The 14,855-nt window shown below is 42.6% G+C and overlaps 1 protein-coding gene across 4 annotated transcripts in view; it reads left to right on the top strand.

Moving 5' to 3' along the window:
- Positions 1-5,520: 5,520 nt before the first annotated feature.
- The window catches only part of BOLL (boule homolog, RNA binding protein), a 30,903-nt gene continuing 21,568 nt past the window's right edge, over positions 5,521-14,855 (top strand). For 3 of the 4 annotated variants that reach the window (XM_042874988.1, XM_042874990.1, XM_042874991.1), the window contains exons 1-4: positions 5,521-5,583; positions 6,495-6,635; positions 9,514-9,605; positions 11,807-11,861. In XM_042874988.1, coding sequence (XP_042730922.1) covers positions 5,566-5,583; positions 6,495-6,635; positions 9,514-9,605; positions 11,807-11,861 — 306 coding nt within the window. In that variant the 5' untranslated portion in view covers positions 5,521-5,565. Of the gene's footprint in view, positions 5,584-6,494; positions 6,636-7,601; positions 7,675-9,513; positions 9,606-11,806; positions 11,862-14,855 lie in introns of those variants that run through there. The other variant, XM_042874989.1, reaches the window with a different exon arrangement.

Below are 14,855 nucleotides of genomic sequence, written 5' to 3' on the forward strand. Positions count from 1 at the left end.
GGAGGAATATAGATGAATTATTTGTATGCTTCCTCAGATAGGGTCTGGTGGGCCAGCTACATGTAATACAATTAGAAAAGAGATACAAATTATGATTCAGCAGGAGCTGCTGTGATTATTTATGATGCTGGTTATTTATGATGCTTTTTTATCTCACCATCCGGAGAAGGATGCTGGCAACAGAGAGCAGCAGGAGTTTTGTGGCCTTGCAGTTGCAGCATTAGTGTGCCATGCTCAAGGGAGAGGATGCACAGCTACCTCCAACCTCCACCAGCAAGTGGGCCAAAGCTTTGGTCACTGCTATGTTCTGTAGCTGGGCTCTGCCCAAGTGGAAAACAAGTTAGAGAGTGCTGGTGATGCTGGAGTAAAGTTCTGAAGGATGTATTGGTACTGGCAAATCCATTTCTTTCTGGTGTTGCTGTACTTTCAAAGCCAGTGCAGAACAGCTACACTCCTGCAAAGGAGAATGAAATAACCTCACCTTGTTCTGCAGAGACCAAGAGGCAACGAGCTGCAGTGGAAAGGCTGGATAGAGGTGAGAGGGGCCCCTGCACTGCTGGCACAGCACAGAGGCAGCAAAAAACCTTGGGGTGTGAATTTTTTTCTGTAGTGGGGTCAATATTGTTTGGTTCAGGTTTGGCACATATTCCTTATGGCAAGGACAAATTGATTCTGTGATCCTGGAAACCCTGCTGCAGAATTTAGGGTCTGAGAAGCAACAGCAGGCTTGGAGGGATCAGCAGACAGTCCCAGGTACCCGTGTGACAGGAGATGTGCAAACTAAAACCATGCTGCATGCCAGGCTGTTTTGCTCCCTGCCAGGCTGTTTTGCTCTCTCCCATGCTGTATCAGACCTATGCCATATAGGACTGTTAGCAAAGGAAGACTTTTCCCTGTACTGAGAGGCAGCACAGCAAAGCTGACCAGGAAAAGTGCTCCAGCAGCAGCTCTGACTCTCATCTTCACATGCCCCCTGGCAGCTGTGTGCTGGGACAGAAGTTTTATCTTCAGCTGTTAGCAGAGTTCACTTGCTTACTGGAATATGAATAACCCCCCCATAGGTTTTCATATTTGCATTTCATACTTGCTTTTCTTCTTGTGGCTTCCTTAGCCTCTCACATCGGGCACCTTGAAAATATTGTCAATTTTATTTCAGGTGTTCACCGATCTGTTGTACAAGAAGAGCCAGAGAAATAATGCCATGGTTCCACTGACTTCAGTGCTTCTGCTTGTGTTGGGGTGTGCCAGTTCCACAGGAAAAGAGATTTTTCTGTTTGTTACTGATTCTAGCACTTCTAGCAAGGTGATTGCAATAAACCCACATCCGTAGTTCAGTTGGAATTGTGTGTCCTAGATCTCGAGGGGAAATGTTATTTGAAAACTGACACCAGGGTCTGTCATGTCTTTTTTTGTGCATGGAGGCTGTTACCAGGGGATTTAATGCTTAAAGGTCATAATTAACATTGAATGAACCCAAATGTTCATAGGAGAAATGTTTTTACCAGGCAGCAAATCAAGGGCACATGAAAGCCTCTAACATGGAGTCAGACAACAGCATTAATTGAAGACAGAATGGCACCAGTTTTGATTCTTCCCATTACTTATGTCAATTAGATGTGAAAATTATCTAAATAGTGTTTAATAATGATGTGCATGGGAAAAAGCCTTAGGCCTGGTGTGAGAGATTTTTATGGGGTAGCTTTACATGCTGAGGTCTCTGGATCCTCTTATCCAGCAAAAACCCAGCAGTTTGTCCTTGTATCTGAGCTGCAGGTACCCGTAAGGCCTGCCTTTTCCTAGATAGTGAGGGGTTGGAGACGGTGCTTTGCCACTGTAGAGGATCAGTGCTGCCCAGAACTTGAGCTGTGGTGGGATGCTCTGACCTGGAGCTCCCCACAGGGGTGTGCAGAAGCTCCCACTTGGAGCAGCAGCAAAGGTCACAGCAGCTCAGCCCAGCAGGGAGGCCAGGGTGGGTTCCTGCAAGCAGTGGTGCTGGTCAATGCCTGAGCAGCTCCTCTGTGTGTGTGGGGCTGCCAGCAATAAGGGTTTCACTGTGCAGCTAAACCATTCTTATAGCCAGTGCTGAGGCTGGTAGTTTTTAGGCAGCAATTCATCCCACCTGTTTTAGCTGCAGACTGTGGGAGAGAATTCGTTTTTTCTTAACAATGCTTGTTTTCTGCCATTTACAAGAAGTATCTGTAGTAGAAATCCATTAAGAGAAACCAAGCCATTGTATGTACAAAGGGCAGCTAGCTGTGACAGCTCTTCCTGTACAAAGCCAAATGATGCATTCTTTAGTAACCTTTTGACCAAGAAAATCCAAGAAAGGATGAATCTGCCTAACTGCACATCCTATGAAACCAGTGACTGTTTAGAAAATTGCCTCCAGCAGCATGCAGAATGGCTGAGGCATTGGACAGGGATTCAGTGCCACTGTCCACACTGTTCTGCTGTGAAGAGCCTTGCCTCTGCATCCCAGTGTGGCAGAGGGTCAGCTCTCATGCAGGGACAGAGTGGGACAAGTGTCTGCTTGGTACTATAGGACTGCATGTGGACATGGGTGGGCTGTAAGGATGCAGGGCAGCAGGGGTGATGGTGTGCAGCCTCTGCTCTTCTGGCATATTTTAGTAACACAGAGCTCAGCTTTATGTCTTCACCTTTGAGAAGGCAACTCACATGTGTGAGGTCCACACAGTGGTTAGTTTGTGCCATTTTGCATATTTTCTTTGAAAATAGGCTGTGAAGTCACCTTTTTTTTGAGGTGTGTGCTCAACGAGTGGGGAGATTGTCCGGTTTTCCTGGAAGAACTCCCATGCAACTTTTGGACTCTCAGGGCTTGGATGTGTTATTCTAACATGGTAGCACTAAGTAGTATTTCTGCTGCCTGTACCCTTTGGGCAGCACTGTGTGTTCTCACTGGGTATGCGGGAAATGTGGAGACAGAAAGCACGGCGGATTGGCTAACAAAGCTCTGTGGTGGAGCAGGAAAAAAAAACAACTCTGGGAGAACACAGTGACCCTCACATTGCCCATGCAGGCCAGAATTCCCTGTCCTCCATGAACCACAAAGTTTCATGGATTAAGCATTTATTCAAGTCAGATGAGAGAGGTATGATGAAGGTTAGAGGCTGTTTATGACATCGGTCATTCTTGTGAGTGCAGGCTGTTTTGTAACTGATTGAGCAGAAGTTTTTAAAGACAGAGTTTAAGCAGGCATGAGATTAGCTGAGATGAGTAAGAATAGCTGCCTGGTAGCTTGAATCTAATGACTTCTAGTTAGTAATCCCTCTTTCAGGCCAGCAAATCTTGTAGAAGGGGAAAAAAAAAATGTTTGCAGGTTATACAAGAGAGTTTGGGGAACAACTGTGACTCAGCTGGTACAACTTGGTTGTCTGTGCTGCAGGAAGAATGAACTTGGAATCATTTTGCTAGCAGTTGAATGGTCTTAAGCATACACAGACAGCACAGCTGTTCCTAGGGTAAGCTTTGTTACTCTGTGGTAAATATTCAAGAAAGTGAAGGAATGCAATTCAACAGTTTTGCCATAAAATATCAACTGTTTTTTTGTTTTTTTTTTTTTTTATTTTAAATCTCATCAGCTCTTCTAAAACTTTTATAGTTTTCTCAGGGAATGAAAAAAAAAAACTTGCTGCTAACAGCTCAGCATTATATTGTTATATCGTAAACACAATTAGGGGCAAGTCTTTCATATTATTATTATTTTTAATTTCCTGTGGTAACAGTAATGCTGCAGACCCTGGTAGATGCTGCAGAAACAATAGAAGGGTGCACCGTGCACCACTGCAGAGTCCCACCAGGGGCCACTGCTCAGTGAGAGTTTAAAGATGTAATTCATGTGGAAAGTGCTGCTTGTTTGGGGTTGGGTCCATGTAGCATAAAGCTGATTAAGCAAGACAAGAATATTTGAATGCAACTACAACATTTTGTTGTACAGAAGATAATCATGATACTCTTTCCTTGAAGATTTTAAGCATCCAAAAGAAGTAAAACAGGAGAATAACCAATGATGAATTGACCCTACAGTAAATCCTGGTGCTGTATGTGGGGACTGAGCAGCCGTGATTAAGTTTGTGAAATGTTTCACCTTTTTTTGTTGGCCGCAAGTTGTACCACAAGAGGTTTAGGTTAAACATAAGGAAGAACTTTTTCTCTCAGAGAGTGGTCAGGCAAACTGGAATGGCTGCCCAGGGAGGTGGTGGAATCGTCATCCCTGGCAGTGTTGAAGAGGCGCCTGGATGAGGAGTTACGAGATCTGGTTTGGTTTGTGGTAGCAATGGTGGTGGTAGGATGGTTGGTCTAGATGATCTTGCAGGTCGTTTCCAACCTTGCCATTCTATGATTATTCTATGTATGTTTAATCACTTTAAAAAGCAGCATGTTCATGGGGAGGAAGGGGGGGGTCAGGGTCTCTCCCAGCACACATTTGTTGTCATTTTAGCTCTTGCCATCGTCAAAATAAGCGTTTTTGCCTGGCAATTCTAGTGGTTATGAACCAGACACCTGAATCACTTTTTTTCCTAAACCTGTTCAGCAGCCCACCAATTTTCATTTGCAAACAACGTGAGAAGATGTAACTGCAAACAGGCTGTTTGCAGTTTGCTGCTCTTTGGAGGACCACCAGAAACATTGCTATTAAGTGTTTCCTGCTCCTCCAAGGGTCGAAAAGAGCTGCGCTAGGCTATGAGACGTGCGGCATTGTGTTTGCCAGGCCTCTGCTAGGGGGCCCTAAATCGCCTCGGTGGGGCCGTGCGGGCCCGGTGCTGCATGGCAGCATTCAGGGCAGTGTGCCTGATTGAGTTTCGTTCAGAATTTCAGCGGTGTCCGAGCTGTGCTCAGTACTTCTCCACACCAGCAATGAAAAGAGCTGATCTGTTTCTGCCGCCATCACGTAAGGCCGAGTGAGTGACCCGCGCGGAGCCCCACACGGTGGGCTGTCGGTTTTGGGGCGCTTCCTTGCTTTCTTCCGTTGGGCCGGCAAACAGGTGAGGCGCGCGGCCGCTTCTCGCCCCCTGACGCAAGGAGAGCGGCGAGGGAAGGCCGACCCCGGGCTCCGCGCACCTCGCCCGCCGCCAGCCTCTCGTCGGAGCCAGGTGTGCGTGTGCCCTGAAACCCGAGCCGCGGGGGGAGCCGCAGCCCGAGGAGAGGCGTTGAGCGACAGGCACAGGTGCGGGGCCCGGCGGGGCCGGGAGGAGCTGCGGGGATCGCCGCGGGAGAGCAGGCCTCGGCGGGACGGGCGTTACGAGGGGGCACTTTGCGTGCGGAAAGGAGGGCGGAGGGGCACGGCAGCGGTGGGAGCGGCCGCTCGGTCGGTGGGCGGGGCCGGGCCGGGCGCCGGGGCGGGGCCGCAGCGGTTCGACCCTCGCGCCTCGAGCTGTGGCTGGCGTTCCGCCGCGCGGCGCCGAAGCCCCCGGGCCGCGCGCTTTTCTCAGCGCCGCGGCGAGGCTTCCCTCTCTCCTCTTCCTCTGGAGGTCGTCCGCCGGGCCGAGGCGGAGCCGAGGACGCGACACGTGCCGGGAACGTGCCGTGCTGAGCGGCGAGGGACCGATGGAGCCCGACGGCGCGGTGAGACGAGGCCCGAGAGCTCCGAGGCCGCTCTGGGGAGAGGGCGGGCGGCGGGGCCGGGAGCTGAGAGCCCCATCGTCGGCCGCGAGATGGGGCGGCCCTGAGCTGAGAGGCGCCTCCCCGCCGCAGCGGCCCTCGCTGGCGGTTATGGTGGGCCGCCATTTTGTGTGCGGCGCTGCGCGGCGGGCCGAGGCCGACGGTGCCGGGAAACCCGGCTTGCGTGCGGCTCCGTTACGGCGTGGGGGACAGCCGCTATCAGCGGGTTCAGCCCCTCGGCCCTTCTCCTCAGCGGAGGGGCTGGGGCTCTGTACCAGCTGCCCGCTTCCTCTGTGGTACGGTGCCGAGTGTTGCGCTAAAATACGGCCCCCGTGGGTCTTCAAACGCAGCTGAGGGTGTCTGCTTTGGAGACGTGTGCAGCCACGAATAGCCGGAGGGACAGATGTCTGCCTCTCGATGTTGCAGGATAGAGGGGATGTTTGTTGGAAGGTGGGCTTCATTGGAGGTCTGATGTTACTGGCCGTAGGTTCGTTCAACACCAACACGAGCGTTTGCTGATTTTGCTAAAAGAGCCGTAGTCACACACTGCGGACACTGGTACAGAGAGTGCTGTGCAAACCCAAAGGAGAAAAAATGTTTGGAAACTAGGCCTAGAATGTTTAATTCAAAAAGATGTTGGAATGTAGGTGAAACATCAGATTGTATCTTGTTCAAGGTGTTACAGAATTGCTTAAAATTGAGCTCGTTTATAATAAAAATACACGTGCTCATTTTTCAGCATTTACCCACCAAAAGTTTGTATACGTTTTCTGTTCAGAGTTATTTCACTTTACAGCCTATACTGTGTGAGATACAGGCAATCTTTGAAAAGTTTGGTTTTTGGTTTTGTTTTGTTTTTTTTTTCTAATCAACAGACTGCAAATGAGACACAAACAGAATCTTTATCTTCGTCTCCCAACGCTATGTCACCAGTGCCATTGAATAACCCAACCGGTGCACCAAGGTTTGGAACAGTTACTCCAAATCGCATCTTTGTTGGAGGAATTGATTTTAAGGTATTTTCTTTCCTCATTTTACTACTAAGTGGTATTTGTGTTTGCTCAGGTGGTGCCTTTCATTGCAGTCTTCAAATGAACAGCAGAAAATAATGTTTAAGCCTTGATTTACATCACTGGGCTACAAAGTTGCATAAACTTCTTCACTTAGCAAGAAGCTAGGAACTTTTGGCATGCTGGTTTTTGCCTTTTTTTTATTGTTCAAAGGAGGTAGCTTTTTTAATAAGCAGATTTCTTAGTAAGAATGTATGGATTTTTAATTAAGCGTAACATTTAGTAACATTTTAATTAAGTGTAACATTTAATTGTAAGTTCGGTGATATATGTTGCAAACATAGCAGCCATGGGTAGCTTCAGCTCCTTCAGTGCTTTTCTTTCCATTCCCACAAAGATGGAGCTACAGTATGTGTGTTCTTCACCTATCGCAGTAATTTTTTCTTAAAAGCAAAAAGGAATATAAAAGGTCTTTTCTGGGCAATTTGCAGTACAGATTTTAGTTCTTAGCTTTTGCACTTCCAAGAATTCAATAAGAGAAGTTATGGTTGGGTACCTTTTTGATTCAGTCTGAAGAGGTCTTTCTTTAGTGGTGGATGCTATTACTATTTGACATTGTGTAGGCTTAACATTAGGCTTTCTTGAAAGTCTCACAAGTGCCTTGTCCTGTCAGGAGCAGAAAAACAAGTACTAGGGGTGTTTCTGGTAAAATTACAGATACCAATGTTCGTCCAGATATTTGTAAACTGCACTGTGAACCTTAGGCTTTTTATTTTACCATCTTTTAACACTCTATTTCTGTATCTTTGGCTTTTGAAGCCTACTGTCCTGTGTGTATACATCCTTGCCATCCGTTAAGAGTCCAGTATAACTTTCTGCACTGATGGCAGTCTTAAGAACTCTTCAAGTGTTGCTTAATGTATTTTTATCTTCAGCTATTCTATTGTGTATCACATTCTTTTTCTCGTGAAGCATCATAGCTGCTGATAAGATGCAGAGCTTACAAGCAACATTCTCCCAGAAAGCGAATGCTCTCCCAGAAATTGTAAGTTTTAAGGAAAAGACAAATCTTACCATCGATCTTTATTACCCATTATTTGCTGTTCATTGTGTAAGAATGTGAGAATGCTTCAGCTTATATAAAAGAGTTCCATAGGCATATGCTATCATTTGTTTGGCTGGAATTGTTTTCCTACATAAACAGAACTTCACATTTCTCTTCAGGTGTAAGGCATGGTGATCTGTTCAGGAGGATGGTTTGGGGTGCCGTTTAGTAATACTTTAACCTTTCAGTGGTGTGTAGTTGCTCAGGATCTGGTGCAGGGGATTTCCAAGGGGAAGACATGATTACCCAGTTGTATGGGAACAGCTGAGTCACACCTGAGCCACTGATTGAGCACCTGGGGAAAGAGACCTGGTCAGCCCTGGAAGCATAGGTGCAGGCAGTTCAGCTGTGTGACTGGAAGGGGTAAAGCACCTCTCTGACTGCCACTGGAGAAGGATCTCTTTCTGGAGATCCCTCCTTAGTGAAACTTTATCCTGTGAACCTAGAATCTTCTGATATGGGTGAGCAAGCTTCTTCCTTTCCTTTAGAACACCTTCCTATTGTGTTGGTCCTTCTGTCATCACATCTTTGTTGCAATGCCAGTCCTATCATACAGACCTATCCAGTTGCTGCACCCAGTGAAGTCTATTTCCTGCTTGTTGAGAGCACTCCTGTCTGTTACTGCTCCCCACACTTCTACAGCATGGCTGTATTTTATAGTGTTGTAATGCCAGAACACTTGGAGACATGAGGAGCTAAGTCTTGTACCATGAGTGCTCCCTGGACTTGAAGATTGCAACAAGTAAATTGCATTCTTTTCATAAAATATGTATTGAGGGCAGAGTTATTCATAAAGTGTTAGCTTTGTATTCTTTCTATTTATGAATGTTACTTGAATTAGAGTTTTAGTTTTTCTTTTAAAATTTTTTTTGCTTTTCAAACTCAGGTAAGTTCTTAATCTGCAAAAGGGATTTTCTGCTAAATTGTATATATACTTTTTAAATCAGCAGAAGTTTTTCACTTAAAGGTGAAACAGTACTTCTTGTGTACCTAAAATAATGAAAGAATGTGGACAAGTACAGAAATAGCCTGAATGTACAGATCAGTGCAGGACAAGAAATTCTGAAATATGGTGTTGAGGACATCGTATTTGATTTATGTTCAGAGGATTAAAGAAAGCTAATTCAGAGAAGGGAGACAAGTGCTCACATTCCTTGAGTGTGCACTTGTTAGGAACTTGTCCTCCTATATGTGCACTCTGGTTAGAGAGAAGAGTTTCCTGCAAGTGGATTTAGAGCATTCTCCATTAGAAGCACCTTTTCGTACTTAATTTATGGCAGGGTTTTCCCATGATGTGCCTGTGTGTGTATGATATGCATGCCTTCGTGTGTATGTATATGTAAGTATACATGTACACAAGTGCAGAGATGCACGTATACATTTGAAGGCCTACATATTTTTCTGCTCTGAAGTCTGAGAACACTGCAGTGATTTGTCAACAGCGCTCTGATAAGTTTGAAAAAAAATCAGATTGTTATCTGGCTTCAGTGCATATACTTGTGAGGGGACTGTTACTGTGTAAAAACATCTGAATGTTTTAGTGGTTTTCCAGGTTACCACTGAATGTGGAAAGGCAACAATTAAACAGTAATGCTGTTCTCTTGCTTTGAGGCACACGTCTATGCTCATTAATTTGTTTTTTAGTATGGGGTTATAGTTTGTGGTAACCTGTATCCAAAGTGTATCCATTAGAAGTCTTATGGAATGTACTCATTGGCAATAACTATACAAATCAGCTTTTCTTCTTTCTTTTTTTTCCCTCTTGATTTAATTTACTAGACCAATGAACATGACCTGAGGAAGTTTTTTGCTCAGTATGGCTGTGTCAGAGAGGTGAAGATAGTAAATGACAGAGCTGGAATATCAAAAGGGTTGGTATAGTAGATTAAGCATATTGTGGAAACTGAAAATGTAGCAGAAAATTGCCAGACTGTAGTGAATTTTATTAATTTTTTCTTTGCTCAGAACGTTATTAATACTGCGTTATTGGCCTTAGATATTTCACGTATGCAAAAATCTTCTTGTGTTCTCTAACATTTACCTATGTAAATGCCTTTGCAACGTGCTTAATTGTTGTCATGTGAATTAAAACATGAATTAAAATGCCCTTTTGGGGATTATATATTAAGAATACATAATTTTTCATTGTTGTGAGTCAGCGTGGGAAAGAATCCTGAGGAATAGGTGAGATGAGGCTGATTGTGCTGGAGTGCAGGGCGAGATCAGAGATTAGTTTGTGGAGATTTTCAAAATGGGAACACAGGCAAATCTGAGAAAGAATCATGAGTGCAGTAAAGGGAGGCTGGGACAAGATGTCAGTAATGAGAGGAGAGAAAAATCTGGAGGAAGATTAAAACTGGAAGGTAAAGTTACTGTTTAAACCCAAGGGGTGATGCATGGGCGGGGGAGTCAGTGAAGTGGGGAAGTGTGCTGCAGCACAAGAGTAGAAAGAAAGCTGGGGCGAAAAGGAGTATCTGTGGGAATCTGTATTACCTGTAAAGTTCTTCACTGAGTTTTCTTCTTAGCAGGAAGCTCAGTAGAGATGAGATTTGGTGTCCAAATCTCCTGATCTTAGTTCAGTCCCTAGCTTACATAGATATACAAATGGCAGACTGAGCCAAAGGTATATGTGGTATATATACCAGAACTTTTTAATCAATTCTGAGAGTGAATTTGACACTTAAATTGCTACACCTCCATATAGAAAGTAAACGTGTTGGATAAGAATGTTTCAGTGATATTTGGGATTTCTACTCAAATCCAAGCACAAGCTTTATTGCTTGTGGCTGACAAGTGGTTGAAGAGACTCATTTTAAGATTATTTGTCTAATTAAGATTCACTATGTCTGATTAATTATTGTCCAAATTGCATGTAGAATGTGATGTCTGTATAGGTAAGATCCCAAATGAAGGAATTACCTTCTTGTTCTTGTGCCCTTGGTTTTGGAAATGTTTCCAAATTTGATTAGAGAAGGCAATCTAGCAAGAGCCCGTAGGTTTAGCAGTATCTCTGTACTCACGCGAACATGGAGATGCTCAGAAAACATATTTTGTACTGCAAATTTTGATAGGCTGTCTGGAATGATGGAAGCTTTCAGGCTTTCTTAGTATTTTTCTGAAGTCTGGCCTTGAGAATGAGCCCTGAACCTAAGAAATGATGCATTCAAAACTATTACAAGATGAAGAAAAACTGTTACAATTCAGAAAGTTGCAGTTCTTTCTGTAAAACAAGACAAAACAATTATCTTCCATGTACATATTGTGTTACGTACTTTAATTGTGTGATGAGGCACTTGGTTTGCACAGACAGCACTTGGTTCAGTGACAGATTTATGTGGGAATATTGATGTGTTGTGGTGTAGTAGGAGTTCTTTATCAAAAGCCTGTTTGATTTGTTGCAACAGTTGAGAGATATACAGTGAAGGAGATGTATTATGTCATGAAATGTGAGAGTACTTTATCCTTGAGTCTGCCACAAAACTGTTGTTTATTGTTAGTTGTGTCAAGAGCGGCAAGAATAATTGCCAGGTAAACCATAGCTGTGTTTTGCTGCTTTGTCTGAGAACTCAATTAAATGTACTGCGTAGTGCTTAGGGAGATGTGGAGTGTTCACAGTTTTCACTGGCATAATGGGAGCTATGCTGAAAAGGCTGTATAATAATAATTTTTAAAAAGTTAGGAGTGCATCTCATCTTGGGCACTCCTAACAATTGAGAGATCCAGAACAGAATTTCTTTCTTTTATTGATAAGAAGTATCTACATACATTCACCATGCAACACCAGTAGTCCTGCAGGTTTTGCTTACCTGTGCAGGTGAACTACTCATTTATTGCATGGAAACAATAATGTATGACCATGTATCTAAATTAGATTAAACTAGATTAGAAAGTAGACTACTACAAGGATTATTAACAAATTAAAATTACAGTTGTTACTACAGTCTCTATTTCTACAGCTGATTTTTTTTCCCCAATAATTTCCCTTCTGATATCATTACTGTATGTAAAGTATGAACGTGCAATATGTGATTGTGATAATGATCTTCAGAGACTTAGCTCTCTTTTTATTTAGGTATGGTTTCATTACTTTTGAAACTCAGGAAGATGCACAGAAGATACTACAAGAGGTGAGTAATACTCCCTGTTACGATTCCCTTTTAAATAATTTATTTCACAGCGGCCATAAGGTATCTCTGGTTTTCTGACCTTGTTCTGCTGGCCTGCATGGATTGGTAGGTCTGTTAAGATTGGTCATTCTGTCTTCATACAATGTAGCTGAGAAAATATTTAGACAGAGATTCAAGATACCTCCGTATGAGGACAAGCTGAGGGAGCTGGGCTTACGTAGGTTGGAGGAGGGATGGCTCTGGGGAGACCTCAGTGTGACCTTCTAGTACTTTAAGGGAGCTTAAGTGGGAGGGGGACTGACTTTTTACAGTCTGAAAGTGATAGGACAAGGAGGAGTGGCTTTAACTAGAAAAAGACAAATTTAGGTTAGATATTAGGAGTTCTTTTACTAAGAGGGTGGTGAGGCGCTGGAGCAGGTCGCCCAGAAGAGTTGTGGGTGCCCCGTCTCTGGAGGCAGTCAAGGCCAGGTTGGCTGGGGCCCTGGGCAGCCTGATCTAGTGGCTGGCAACCCAGCCCATAGCAGGGGATTGGAACTAAATGATCTTTAAGGCCCCTTCCAACCTGGGCCATTCTATGAACACAAGATGTATATATAAGTATTCTGAATCTAGGGAAGTGAGCTGTCACTTGATATTAGAATACTTTGACATATAATATTTACTTTCTTACTCTACATGTGCTCCATACAGTCTGTTCTTCTGATGCATGCTGATTACTCTTTATCCTTCACAGTTGCTTTCATTTGCTTTACCAGAAAATCCATTGTTAAGATCTTGTGGGGAATTGGAAAAGATAACTGCTTTATTTTATTCTGACACGTTTGCTCATCAGAGCTGTTGTAACAATTCTCAGGAATAGATTTGTTAGAGGTCTTAAACAGTGAAGTTCATTTAATGTTGCGCAGTGGTTGCTTTTCCACTTAGCTAAGTTACCATCTTGATGTTCCCTCTAGAGCCTTCCTTGAGACAGGATTAGCTGTTAGGTGGTTATTAGCCTTTCAGCTCTTACTTGCAAACAAATAGGTGCTCCATATTCTGGTTGACATATATTGGATAAATCAGTTGGTGTGGATCTGTTCATATATGCAGAAATATTAGAAGACACGGGTGGGGGGAAAACAGAAGGCAGTATCTAAGGGTTGCAAAATGTCTTCTGCCAAATATAAAGCAAGTGTAAAATACCAGAATACTGAGTCTCTGTTGAATGTTTGTGTGTTAAAATTCAAAATACAAACTGGGACATTTAAAAAGAAATCTTGGGTATTTTCTTGGGTATTTCCAAACAAATATCACTACTGTAACCAGAGGAGTAAGCAGACAGAAATGCTGGGTTGGTTGTTTGTTTTTTTTCCTTCTCCTCATGGATTTTGTTTTATTTCTATGAAATAGAATACCAAGGTAACCCTTGTGAACTTGGTCCAGGATGTTTGCCTGCGTTGTAACTGAAAGGCTGTTCCATGTCAAGTCTTAGTGGTTTCTGACTGTGTGAGACCAAAACCTCTTTGTCTGCAGCAAATGTTTCATCTCAGACATTCTGCAGTGAGGTTGTATTTTTCTTAGCCTCTTTCATCCTTAGATCGGTTACAATCTAAGCCTTTTTTAGGCTATTTGAGTGGATGGTTTCCCAGTTTTAATAGTTTATTGTAATGTAAATTATTTCGTATTTTATGCTATTGAATTTCTTCTCATTTATAAACATCCTACTTCTTGGTCATCAATAATATCTTAAGATTTTTTTCTTAGTATTTTTCATTCCTCAAAAGTATTGAATTGCATCTGAAGAACAGACTGCGTGGAATTTCTGTAGGGGCCTCTTCTCAGTCCTGTACTACTACATCTAATGCTACATCTTCCCATCTTTTTTTATTTTACTTTAAAGTAATCACAGCTTCTCCTATTAATACGCATTTTTTGTAGCATCATATGTAATTTTTCGTGCAGTGCCATATAGAATGCTTTGAGGAAATCCACCCAGATGAGAAATTTCCTTTAACTGAGAAAGTCATATTTGAAAAAGCAGCCTGAATTCTTATGGATCACAGAAATGAAATAAATGTGTTGGGAAGAGTCATCTCCTATTGTCTGTGGTGGAATGAAGTTGGACTGAAACTGACAACAGTTTTTTTGGGAGTTGGTTAGTTCTAAATTGGTTTAGATGGTATATTTGCAGTAGTTAGTGTTTGTTTATGAAGACCCAAATCTAAAAGAGAAGTTTAGCTTCTACTTATGTTCAGATATCTAAGTTATTATGAAGTGCTCACATGTTTCACTAAGAAGGGTTGAAATAAAGAGAATGCTTTGGTTTTTATTTGTAACTGTTGTCCATCTTTTCAATGTGATTTCAAACTATTTCTATATTCTTCTTTAATAAATAATTTTTTATTTCCTTACTGGAAAAATTACACCTGACACTGAAAACGTCGTGGTGTAGTAAGGTAGCGTTTAGAACTGAGTAGGAATCAGAAGACTGTATAACTTGTTGGTACTTAGCACTCTTTTTTTTAGCTATTCTGCTGTGATTTAATCTTACTAGAATATCTATTTTTGGATTCTTATTATTTAGTTTGTATTTTGTTAGCCTGGATTTAAGGAAGGTAAAGTTTAAGGCAGTACCAGGTCTCATGTAAAATTTAAGCTTTTTGTCACCTTCAGTCCTTATGCTCTGGTTCATTTTATTGACTTATTCTCATCTTTAGTAAAACGATGTTGTAATTGTGGAAAAAATAAGTTTAATCTTTACACTTGAAATTGTCCATTTCTAAGTATGTTTTACTTTTTATTCAAATAGTAGAAATGGGACTGAGAAGAGTTGAACAAACAAAAATCTGACAATTATAGGTATCTGTTACTGGCTCTGTGATAAATAAGGAGTACTTGAAATAAGTGATGATTGCTTTTAAGTATGTAAAGTCTAAGATCAGGTTAAAAAAGGAGTTAGTGTGTTTCTTGTTTTACTAAGATGCATTCTAAATAAGAAGTAGTGGCTCTGTTTGT

Source organism: Lagopus leucura, unplaced genomic scaffold (genome assembly GCF_019238085.1).
Source record: "Lagopus leucura isolate 7727_CA_CO unplaced genomic scaffold, USGS_WTPT01 Super-Scaffold_100012, whole genome shotgun sequence".
NCBI classification, from domain to species: Eukaryota; Metazoa; Chordata; class Aves; order Galliformes; family Phasianidae; genus Lagopus; species Lagopus leucura.